Consider the following 13,092-nt stretch of genomic DNA (forward strand, 5'->3'; position numbering starts at 1 on the left):
GTAGTCCTTATTGGCTTCCTTGATAACCTATAAATGGTTATTTATATTTTTACACATTTCTTCTGAGAAAGTATTTCAGTTCTTAGCATAAACATTTAGTTGCTTGAATAACTAGGAACCCATAATTTTTTCAGACGTGTTACAATACTGTTGTTGTCCAAATCAGGTTACATACTACACCCACAGCCTGCTTCCTGATACGATACTGATTCCGATATTTTTATTATCTTAGTGGTAGGAGATTAGATTAGCAGGATTCTTAAGAAACATTTTCCAGTTGGTCAGAGTAAAGTGTTGTAACAGTGGGAACGCGAATGAGGATTGGGAAAGTTATTTCTCCACTGACAGTTGCCTCCATCCAAGCAAAGATGGAGGAACTTTTTTCTATGTTTGATACACTCATAAAGAGAGGTTACTTTCTCTATCTCCCCCCGTACCCTGCAGCAAGAGTAAAACTTGCAGCAATCAATAGGAAGATCACATGTCTCTTGTTGATCCCAACCAATCACATGCCTGTAAGCTTTCCATCAATATCCTCTGATATTCTTAATAGAACCAACACCCCCTCCTTTGCCATTAATTATCCTGTATCAATTATCTCCTTAAGAGTCCCTCACAAAGTTCTGTAGATGCACACCTCAGTAGGCAGTTGTACCTCTTGTAGATATTGCCTGTGAAAGCCATTTTCATTTTAGACGATATGTAATTTTTTGAGGTAGTGACATAGTGTGTTCATTAGAACACTAGACTTCTGGGAAATATTATAACAATTACAGAGCATTATTTGTCTCATTAGAGATAACTTCTTAATGAACCAGTACTGTACTTTGATAGGATTGGAATTTGTGCTGCCTTTCAAAACATGAATTTTTAAAGCAGATTTTTTAGTTGGCTTTTACAGGCATCTCTTACATTCGTTTAAAAGGAAACTTAGTGGATAATTCCTGTTAATGTATAAAAACAGCATGTAGCCTTTAAAATTATATGGCATTAGAATAGAATTAAAATATGATATTCTAATCTAACCTAAAATTCTTTTAATAATAATATAAAAAATTACACCATAAATAACAGCTTGCATCCAAAGATCCTGCTGAGCATGGATCAGAGAGATTTTGTGTTTGTGTTGCTAATCTCCTCCCCCCACCTCTGCTCTTGAAGTTCTTCGATCTGCAGGATCTTGTTGTGTGGGTGGGGTGCAGACAGGAAAATTTGGTGACTCTTCCCATTGTGAATGCATGTACCACTTGAGTAGTAAGATTCTTCTTGTTTTCTGAAGTAGTGGGATATTGTGCTAAAATATGTATAACAACAACAACAACAACAACAACAACAACAACAACAACAGAATAAAACTTCAAACATTAAAAACTTCCCTAAACAGGGCTGCCTTCAGATGTTTCTAAAAGTCGGATAGTTGTTTATTTCCTTGACATCCCTTGACATCTGATGGGAGGGTGTTCCACAGGACAGGCGCCACTACTGAGAAGGCCCTCTGCCTGGTTCCCTGTAATCTCACTTCTCGCAGTGAGGGAACTGCCAGAAGGCCCTCGGTGCTGGACCTCAGTGTCTGGGCTGAATGATGGGGGTGGAGACACTCCTTCAGGTATACTGGGCCGAGGCTGTTTAATAAAAACAGTGGAAGCTGGAACATTTGTGCTTTCATTTTGCACTAGTGCAGATAGCACTCTGTTTGAAGCAATTTAGTTTAAACGAATTAAAGACTAGATATAAGTTGCTTGTAATCAAATTCCGGTGTTAAAAAAAAATGCCCAGTATTGCAAATAATTATGTCTGTATTTTCTAAGCTAGAGTTGAGTAATCTGTGGGCCTCTTATTATTATCATTATACTCTTCTTTTCATATAACCTGGGTCTCAAAGTTGCCTAATTGTCTAGTTGCCATTCCTGACTCTTGGCTATGCTTTGCATTACAGTCATACCTCGAGCTGAATGTGCTTCGAGTTGAGCGTTTGAGTTGCGCTCCGCGGCAACCCGGAAGTAATGGAGCGTGTTACTTCCGGGTTTCGGCGGATGCGCAGACGCTCATAATGACGTCACGTGCATGTGCGGAAGCGGCGAAACGCGCAGACGCGCCGTCACGTCTTGCGTTCCGTTCGGGATGTGAACGGGGCGCCGGAAAGTATCCCGTTCACATCCCGAGGTACCACTGTATATCTTCAACCATTAACCATAGTTAAGGGATTATTATTACTTATATTCTACTTTCCCATACAAAATAGTTCAAAAGCAGTTCAGAAGGACAGAGGTTGTAAAGATTGGGTTTCAGCACTGTGTGAACTTGCACAATAGAACACTGACCTCTCCCTCTTGCTGTAGCCTTGGTTAACAGCTACATCAGTGCTGACATTAACTGTAATTGACTAACAAGTGTATGGGTAACCATGTTAGTGTCTTATAGATGGGAGGTATGTCGGGAGAAGTATGCTTCAAGTATCTAGCGTGGATAACTGACTAGCTCTGGTAAAAAGCACTCCTAATTAGCACTGCCACTGGAACCTCTGCAAACAGTGCCAGTCAAAAGTAACCCTATACAGTGGTACCTCAGGTTACAGACACCTCAGGTTACAAATTCAGCTAACCCAGAAGTAGTACCTTGGGTTGAGAACCTTGCCCCAGGATGAGAACAGAAATTGTGTGGCAGTGGCGCGACGGCAGCAGGAGGCCCCATTAGCGAAAGCATTCCTCAGGTTAAGAACAGACCTCCAGAACGAATTAAGTTTGTAACCCGAGGTACCACTGTTCTACAGTGGTTCCCAATTAGCTAAGTACTGCAGACCTCCTGTTTTTAAAAAGCCAAGCCATGGACCCCCTGCTTTTGAAAATTTTGATAGTTTTCTTCAGGTGAATGGTGCCACGGACCTCCTGGGGTCCGTGGATTACCAATCTGGAACTACTGCCATACTGCAAACTTGATCAAACTTGATCAAAGAGAGTGGACTCTGTCCAAAGCAGGCTAAACCTCAATTTATTTTAATACCAGTACAGTCATACCTTAGTAATTGAACGGAATCCATTCTGGAAATCTGTTCAACTTCCGAAAACGTTTGAAAACCAAGGCGCAGCTTCTGATTGGCTGCAGGAGCTTACTGCACTCAGTTGGAAGCTGTGTAAGGTACGTCAGATGTTCAGGTTCCAAATAATGTTCGCAAACTGGAACACTCAATTCTGGGTTTGCAGCGTTCGGGTGTCAAAACGTTCAAGTTGCAAGTCGTTCGAGAACCAAGGTACAACTGTAGTTATACAGATAGTAATGAAAGCATCAAACAGCACTTCAGATAGATTTGTTTGGGATCCTGGTAGCGTGCTGCTAATCACTGAAACCATATATTTATTAAAGTGACTCTAACCAATTTTAAATTCTTATAGCAAAATATTTGGTCTTCCATCTTCATCAGTTGCTCTGATAAAGCAAATAGTGAATAAGATATAAATATCTCACTATCACTATCTCACATCTTTTAGAGCATAACAACTATGTGGTTACATTCTAGAAACATATCAGTGGTTAAAAACATAAGAATCCAGAAGCATAAGTAAGCACTAAGTCTCAAGAACCAGCAGTCTAAAAACATTCTTAAAGAAAGGCAGATTGGAGCAAATAAGCCTCTAACCATGGTTAAGGTGTGTGGGGGAGTGGAGGTGGGATTGTGCAGTCTGCTGATGCACTCCTTTAAACATGATTAATGGAGGTAAACCATCCAAAGCCTAATTTCAGAAATAATTATTTTTCTGTTTTTTTGTTTCCAGAGACGTGGGGCAATATCCTATGACAGTTCTGATCAAACTGCATTGTACATTCGCATGCTAGGTAAGTGTGGTTGTTTATTTCAACACCCAGATATATGTATATACGTGTGGCTGTCTGCTGTTAATTAGATGGTGTACACTACTGCATTTTAAAACCTTTCTGGTTTTTATTCCTCCCTCTTCAGCTTTTCACAACCTGTGTTGCTGTTGCTTGCTGTTTGGCTCTAAGTATTTCAATATTGTTTAGCACAAATTTCACACATTCGGGCACTGAACAAGTGCATAAGGTAAAGGTTATCACAAAATAGGAGATCACAGGCTCCCCAGCAATGCAGATTTAACAGAGAAGCGATGAAGGCGTTGGGGTGGGTGCAAATATTAGAGAAAATATTATATTTCAACATTATTCATATTGCACATTTTATGTATTAAGGCTGATATATTTGAGTAGTAACAACCTTTGCTTGCTTTAAAGGTTAGTTCTTGTAGTCGTGTTTCTTATTTCAAATGCACAAAGAGAGTAGCAGAAACTTGGCACATATGAGATTAAGAATTTGTTTTCTTAAAGTTGAACTTGAATGACTCATCCAAGCAAGTATTTGTGTAGGAAAGTTTCAGCTTAAACTGTAAACTGAATATTGTTATGTGATAGCAATCTTGAAATAGCACAATGGTGACTGATGGGAAATGGATGAGTGGGAGGAGTTTAAATTAAAAACATTTAAATTGCTTGCTATAAATATTAAGTAAACGTTGGAGAAAATTCCAGCATAATATGTAATCAGTGTTCTGTGCCTCTTAAAAAAACAAAACAAAGAAAGCAACAATTTTTGCTTAGGTCGTTGGCTTATTTATGCAGGGGCTTGTTAATAGGATTTTAGCTTTGAGAGCATTGGATCATGAAGTTGCTATTGCTGAACTGTTAAATTTCCTAACTGTAGTAGAAATTGATGGCCGTCAGTAAGTTGCACATTTGTTGCCTGTATATTCTTGTAGCTTTTCTGAGCATTTCTCATTTTAATCATTCTCACAAGTAGAATAATATGTCCATTTGTGTCCATGCATTTATCTTTGTCACTCCTTGCGGTTTACAGTCCAGCCTTGGAAAATTAGCTGCTCTTTCCAGGACTCCATATGGGATACCTTCATCAGACATAGCTAGTTTTCAGCTGCACTGCAGCCATTGGTGTTTCTGCTCATTCTCCTTTTAAAAGGAATGTAATTGTTTGGTGCCTATACTTCCATGGATCTCCTGGTGTTTACATTTGTGGAGTCAGCTTTTCCTTACCATTCAATGTAAACCAGTTAGCGTCTACTTGGATTATTATATACTCTTTCACAGAGTTCTTTTGAGCTATTTGGATAAAATTCAAGTAGCCTTATGTACTATTAATTAAATATATACATGTAATATCAATGAGTATCAGATCATTAGCACTAATAGTCATTTACTATCTTTTAATTTTGAAGTTAAAGTTTATGGAGATAAATCATATTATAAAGGGGGGATTAAACCATTCCATAGTCATTATAGATTATATGATACAAGGGAAAATTATGGATTTTCTTAGGCAGAGACTAACATCAAATCCAGTTATTTTATTAACAGAATTATATATCATTAAATGATATTTTATTGGGGCTACACTATGAATTACACAAAAGTTTGAAGGGGCAGCAACATTGGTTTAGCTTGCTGATAACCCCCTTGTGTATTGCGATGTAAGCAAAGGGATCTTTAGCCCACCAACTTCCTTCTGTGTGAGCTGAAGGGTGGTCCTTAAGTTAGAGTAGATCCACTGAAAGCAAGTCTTTTCTGAGTATGAATTGGTTGGATGTCCCTGTTAAGAGTTCTCTCCCAGAACTTCTGTTTTGTGTCTGAGTTTAGATATAGTCAAATAGAGGTTTAAACTCATATGCAGAAGAGCTCTGCCAACACCTCTGTTGCTGCTCACAGTGGCAAAGAGGCTGTTTAAATAGCCCCATAGGAGTAAGTTTTTGAGTGCTTAATAAAAGGGGGCTGTGGCGATCACACACAGGGCCCCCAGACGTTTGACGGTCTGTTGACCCTGTGCCGCCAGTGCAATTACTTTTTCCGCTGCCACCACCCCTTATCTCATGGGGACACACGGAGTCCAGTCAGTTGTTAACATAAAGAAATAATCAAGTTTATTTTTAAATGCAGGAACAAGCTCAGTTAGTTTTTCTGGACAGTTTCTTAATCTTAGTTCCTAACAACTTCAAACTGATTATTCCCAACTATCTATCTGACTCCACCTAACAATTCCTCTCACTCTCTCACAATACAACTTGACCAACCCATTGCCTATTCCTCCCTCTTCCTTCTTCAATTCCCAAACCTCAACCAACTGACTTTCAAAACCTCCCACTCTAACTTTTATTCCCCCCTTGCATTCTCACTGGCCAATCACATCACACCTATTTTAACCCTTTCCTTAGGACCCATCCTAGGAGGCAAGCACCACAGGGGCCTTGGGATTTGGGGCTGGGCTGGGCTTATATAGCTTCAAGGGAATGAGCTTGCAGGTCACCAGTTGCCTACTCCTATTATAATTGACTTAGGTGTTCTATTTTGTGATGGTACTGATGTTTGAAAGTCATTTTAAAAACTTTTCCTTTCCATCCAGACTACATAGCCCATGAGGGGATTGTTAATTGTGTAGCAAAAGCAACTTTCCTTGTTCTACTTATCTTTAGTGACTGTGGAGGTATATTTGCACAGCAGCCTATTTAATTTATATGTGTCAGGAGATAACATAGAAAGTTTTAAACTGTATTGTGGAATTGTTTGTACCCTGCCCTGGAGCTTATGATAAAGGGTGGGTAACAAATTGCAACTAAATAAATAGAGATAGTTTATATACTCCAGTTTAACTAAGGATTTGTTCAGTCAGAATTCTTTCTCAAAGTTATACTAACAGTGAAATCAGAAATGGGTCATAGGGCTTGCCTGACTCTTCCACTTCTGTGTTAACTGGGAGAGCCTGTATCAGTTGGACTATGGAGTCTCTAGTTCAGAGAAACAGAGAAGTTAATCTGAAACCAGTGTATACAGTGGTGCCTTGCAAGACGAAATTAATTCGTTCCGCAAGTTTTTTCTTCTTGCGAGTTTTTCTTCTTGCGAACCACGGTTTCCCATAGGAATGCATTGAAAATCAATTAATGTGTTCCTATGGAGACCGCTTGCCAGGCTGGCGGTGTGGAGAAGGGCTTTTCTCTCCACCACAAGCCTTCAGGACAGTTACGGGAACAGAGGGGAAGGCGCGCAGCGCTTCTCTGTTCCCGGGGCTTGCGGTGGGAGGAGGGTTTTTCCTCCCCACGCCAACATTCAGAACAGAATTCTGAAAGTTGGCGGTGGGAAGGAAAACCCTCCTCCCACCGCAAGTCTTCAGGACAGCCATCTGAAGGCTGGCGCGGGGAGCAGGTCTCTCCGCCCCACCGCCAGCCTTCGGAGCAGCCATCCGAAGGCTGGCGGCGGGAGGAGGTCTCTCCGCCCCACCGCCAGCCTTCGGAGGAGGTCCGAGGACAGTGGGGAAGACGCGCTGCGCTTCCCCGCTGTCCCGGAGATTTCCCTATGGGCTTTCGTCTTGCGAAGCAAGCCCATAGGGAAATTCATTTTGCGAAGCGCCTCCAAAACGGAAAACCCTTTCGTCTAGCGGGTTTTCCGTCTTGCAAGGCGTTCGTCTTGCGGGGCACCGCTGTAATAGAGAATCTATTGGTCCAAAATGCCGATGAAATTTTGATAAATAACTTGGGGGCAACTGTAGATTTTTAAAAATGCAGACTAAACTAACACATGCAAATGCTATTCTATGAAATACCTAGATAACTCTTGTAAAAACATTGGCGTTCAAAGCAGGTAGAATGAGGAAAGAACATTATGCAAGTCATAACTGCTATAAATGCATAACTGCATAACTGTGTATAATCTTGGATAATTCTTGGACAACAGGTGAGGTCCCTGCAAATTGGAGGTAGGCAAATGTTGTCCCCATCTTTTTAAATATAATTTTTATTAACAATTTCTTAGTTTACAAAAACATGTGCATTGTCTCTTTGGGTGGCGGCGGGTGGGGTGGGGAGACCAAGGTAACTACTAACCAGTGGTGAGCTTGACATTGATACCAGGAAAGTTCATAGAACACATAATGAAATAATTGGTCTGTGAGCACTTAGAAAAGGATGTTGTGATCACCAAGATCCAGCATGGGTTTCTCAAAAACAAGTCATGCCATTTCTTGTTTTGATAGCATTACAAACTGGGTGGATCAGGGGACTGCTGTGGACATAGTGTATCTTGATTTCAGTTAGGCATTTGACAAAGCCCTTCATGATATTCTTGTGGAGAAGCTGGTAAAATGTGGATTGGACAAGGTAACAGTTAGGTGGATTTGTAGCTGGTTGATAGACTGAAACCAAAGAGTGATCACTAATAGTTCCTTGTTATCCTGGGGAAAAAAAGGGACAAATGGGGTGCTATTCAACAGTGGAAGAAACTCCCATGAGAGGTGGTGGACTCTCCTTACTTGGAGGTTTGATGGTCATGTGTCATGTATGATGTAGCTGAGATTCCTGCATTGCAGGGGGTTGGACTAGCTGACCCTCTGGGTCCCTTCCAACTCTGAAATTCTATGATAATATATTGTTATATTGATCAATTATAAAAGATAAGTGCAAGTTAATGATCTTCAGTCTATCCACTTTGAATGCTGACTCATTTTTTAAAAAAGATATCTAACATATCATAGAATGGCATTGTTAAATACTGATTTTATTCTGCATTTGTTGGTGTTCAGTCTCTCACACATTTATTGCATGATTGGATAATCTGTATAGATCCTTCTTTGGAGTCCAGTTTGCTTCCATTCTCTTTCAGTTTTGATGCTGCTGTCCTTCTGTTTTTTGGATCTATAGTATGGCCATTATGATTAAATTTTATTTATCACTACATGTGCAAGTTGAGGAGTGAGTATTGTCTGAAGAAGTCCTAAGTAAGCCCTTATGTCTAAATTTTATTTAGTCAATAATCTGTTGTGGAATAAATGTAATTTGTGAATGCTATTAAAAGAAATACATACCTTACTTTATATCTAACAGTTGATACCTACTCAGTTGCAGTTTAATTATTTTTCACAGGACATAATCCCTGGTATAAGTAAACAAATGGGCACATGCTACTTTAAGTGGTCTACTAACAGTTTTGCTGAGATTGTTAGTTAGCTTATTAAAAATCCTCTCTTCTGTTTGATAGCATGGTTTTTTGCAGAATCTTGTAAAACCTTTTAAAATGTAATAAAAATTATTTAAAAGAAGTACCCACTCTCTCCCAATTTATTCACTTGATATTCCAAGAGGAAAACTGTATACTGTAATAGACATCCTGAGTTATCCTTTCCTTACTTGAGGTTGCATCTGTTACCAAGGAAAGTGCCCATTCTCTCTCTACTGCTTGGTATTTCAGTTATTTCTTGGTTTTTAAAAAACATTTTCTCTATTCCTTCTGTGCTAGATATATAGGGTGATACAAGTCCTAGTCATACTCAGTCTATTCATTGAATCAAATGGATTTAGGTTACTTAACTCAGCAGGTTTCAGTGGATCTACTCTGAATATGATTTAGTTGGCTATAATCCAACCCCCCCCAAATTATCTGAGCTACTTAGATACAACTTGTGCAAAATTATATCCTGGATAGATATTTACAGTGGTGCCCCGCAAGATGGAAAACCCGCTAGATGAAAGGGTTTTCCGTTTTGGAGGCGCTTCGCTAAACGAATTTCTTTATGGGGTTGCTTCGCAAGACGAAAAAATCTTGCGAGTTCCCACGGTTTTTTCCCCTCCCCCTTTTCCTAAGCTGCTAAGCCGCTTAACAGCTGATCCGCTGATAAGCCGCTTAACAGCTGATCGCTAAAAGCCGCTAGACCGCTAATAGCGCTAATCCGCTAAGCTGTCAATGGGCTTGCTTCGCAAGACGAAAAAACTGCTAGACGAAGAGAATCGCGGAACGGATTCTTTTCGTCTTGCGAGGCACCACTGTAATTCTGTCCTCTCATTCTAAGGTCCTCTATCTTGGGGATTTTCCCTCCTCCACTCCGGAAAAGAAAACAAGTTAGAGGAATAATTGTGTTGGTCTAGTTTGCTGTTCTTTGGTTTTTTCCAGGATTTACCATTTAAGTTTTTTTAAATTCCCTTTGTCTTTGTCTTCCCTGCAGTTCAAACTTAAAAAACAAAACAAAAAACTGTCATGGGAATTGAAAGTATTCTGAATGGAAGCTGCATTCTCTACTATTGGGAACCTGGAATTCTCACTATTTAAATAGGTAATGGTACAATAGTTACTAGAGCAGGGCAAAGGTATATGCAAATCCTCCTAGCTCGCTGGTGTTACAACAAGTGCTACTTTGCAGCTCAATCATCTGTCCTGGAACTGACTGTTGAAGCAGCTGGATTAGTTTGTCATAGGCCAATACTTCTTCACTTGGGTGGTGGCATCTGCTACTGTCTTTTACAGGAGGCAAATTCCCTTCCAGTCCTCAAGTACACTAACTCTCAAACTTTAGAGAGCTAACAATTAAAAAAGAAGGATAACACTTCTAAACTTAAAGAGTAACAGTAAGAAACACAGATGCCAACAGCAGCACTACTGTTGCCAATTCAGAAATATAGGCAAATATATGCAAAACTTTTTATTAAGCCAGGAGAGATGGGCATAACAGTTTTTTTCCTGGTATACTTCGTATCTTGGGGCAGTGACTTTTAAAGGCCCCCACTTCCTACTCATAGATATCCTTAACTTCAGTGAGGGGAACTCTCAGCAGGACCTGCCCAGAATATCTTATTAGAAGGAGGTATTTGTCATATAGAAAGTGCACTGGAATGAAAACCTCCCAAAAACTGAGGTAAAAGACATGTAGGTTGTTTTAAAACAATAAAAGGAAAATTAGATGACCTGGCTATGTCTAGACAATAAACATAGGTGGTGTAGTATATTTTACTGCTAATGAGGGGGACAACCTGATTAAGTGATACTACTTAAACATCCACCACATAATTTGCTCTAATTACCAATTGCTGAGGGCGATGCTAGCAGAGTGAGTGATTTGTCCTGGGACAGTGAGTCTTACTAGGCAGTAGTAGTACACTGATCAGCTTTAGCTAAGTACGTAAATGGAAGTGGTCCTTGAACTTGAGAAAGCATATTCTTCGTGAAGCACTGCTTTTTGAAGAGCTCAAACATAGGGAGAAAAAAGAACATTCTGACTTTTGAAACCAAGCAGTGGAATAAGCAAATAATCAGTGGAAAAAGCAAAATATTTAAAACAATGACTCTGAAATTCAGACCTTTTAAAAATTCTCAAGTAAGTTTTTGTAGGAACATCTTATTTGTAATTGAGTTCATTATCTGTTTGGGGTCAACTTAGATGCAACACTGTGGTGAACAGTTAGTGCACAAACACTCTGGCATTCTTTCCTTATATCTGATACTAAAATGCTTGATCAGTGCCTTCCCTGGTTCCACTCTCATTTGAATTTCCAAAATTTTGGTAACAGGCTTAGATGCCATGGTTAAAATTATTAATATTAACATTAACATTTTAAGCACTTTGTATGTTAAGATAATAAAAGTATAAGACTCCTGTCTACTAGCTCACAATCTCAAGAGGCACAAGATAGAAGGAAAAAGGACGGGGGGGGGGGGAGAGCATTGGAACAGCTGTTATTTCACTAGTTAGTAGAAGGGACCAAGTTGGTTACTCTCACTTTCCATGATGATCTCCTTGGAATAGGGCTGCCCAAGACATTTTGTGTGAATGAAGATCTACACCAGGAACAAGCAGGGAATAAAGATGTACATTGGGAGCAAGGCAGGGAATCAAATCAACATTACTTGACAGTTGAAGCGGGAATCAAAGTCTGTCGTGGAGGACAGGGCTCCTTCTCTGAATCACACTGGGCAGGTGCGGATCCCAGGAGAACCCAGAGGGCAGTGCCTGTCATTTCCTCCCAAGTGTGAGAAGAGACCAGAATCACCTCCTATTTGCCAAGAGTCCACTGTATAGGGGGCATGGGGTGGGGAGCCTGCCAAGGACGCAGCAGATCTGGCCTCCAAGGAGTGTGTTGCAGCAGCAGCAGCAGCAGCAGCAGCAGCAGCAGCAGCAGCAGCAGGCAGTGTATTTGTTGGCGGCCAGATCTGCTGCCCCTTGTAGATCCTGCCACCCGAGGCAGTTGTCTCACCTTGCTTTAAGGGTGGGCAGGGCTGGCCTCACCCTGGAAGACAGGACATACAGTCCATGGTCTGCTGGCTGGTGACAGAGGTTAGGGCTACTCTTGTTACTTTGCTATATATCTATTACTGTGAAATTGTGACAACATTCTCCTGGGGATATGTTTTTATAACTGGTGCTTGCAAAACTCTGGGTACTTAAATTTGATGTAGTGTTATATAAAATGCTGCATTTGAGGTTGTTTTTTGTCTTTGGACATGTCTTCTGTGTAAAGCAGAGCAAAACTTTTAAGATAACAATATAAGTAACAAAAACATTTTATTGAGTTGGAAAAAGATTTATCCAAAATAGTCTATGCTTGTAAGAAGGAACAATTTTCACTTCCACATGCAGCACTGAATGTGAATTGTAGGGGAAGGCAAGGGGGTAGCACAGTGGGCTGAAGTAGTTGGTGGCTCCTGAAAGCCCATGTACATGCACAAGCCATCAGATGCAAATGTAATGTGGAATCCACAATTCAGTGTTGTAGCCATTTATAGTAATAGTTTATTATCAATGATACATTTCTTTTTGTTCTCAATACAGATTGTATCTTGTCTGTATTGTAATCTGAAATCTAGCTTTAATTCTATTTCTAGGAGAGTTTAATAAAACTCAGTTTAAACACATTCAGTAGCCAAAGTTTGATTTCTCACTGTATATTTGCCAATTTCCTTGCTGAGCATAATGGCGTGCTCTTTAATGTTGCAGTAAATGGTAATAAATCTGACAGATGAGTGTATATTGTGGCTACGGTAAAACACACAAAATTGAATCAGTGCTTATAATTGAAATACGGTATATTTACCAACATTAAATTTTGTACCAATAGAACAGAGGTGGGGAAACACATGCATGGGGGCCAAATGCAGACTTCCAAATCTCTCTATTGGTCCTTGGCACTCTTCCCATGCCACACCCCTCACCAGCTCCCCCCCCCCACTCTCTCCTTGAGTGTTTTTGCTTAACTGGAATGTGTTCTTGAACTCTTAATAATGAACTTAATAATGAGCTCTTAAATGAGCATGTGTGTTTGT

General features: G+C 40.1%; 1 protein-coding gene across 2 annotated transcripts in view; it reads left to right on the forward strand.

Moving 5' to 3' along the window:
* The window catches only part of PDE7A (phosphodiesterase 7A), a 49,952-nt gene that overhangs the window by 7,083 nt on the left and 29,777 nt on the right, over nucleotides 1–13,092 (forward strand). For both annotated transcript variants that reach the window (XM_081874461.1, XM_081874462.1), the window contains exon 2: nucleotides 3,771–3,831. In XM_081874461.1, the coding sequence (XP_081730587.1) occupies nucleotides 3,771–3,831 (61 nt within the window). The remainder of the gene's footprint in view (nucleotides 1–3,770; nucleotides 3,832–13,092) is intronic.

The sequence above is a fragment of the Podarcis erhardii genome (genome assembly GCF_964252035.2).
Source record: "Podarcis erhardii genome assembly, chromosome: 8".
Taxonomy (NCBI): Eukaryota; Metazoa; Chordata; class Lepidosauria; order Squamata; family Lacertidae; genus Podarcis; species Podarcis erhardii.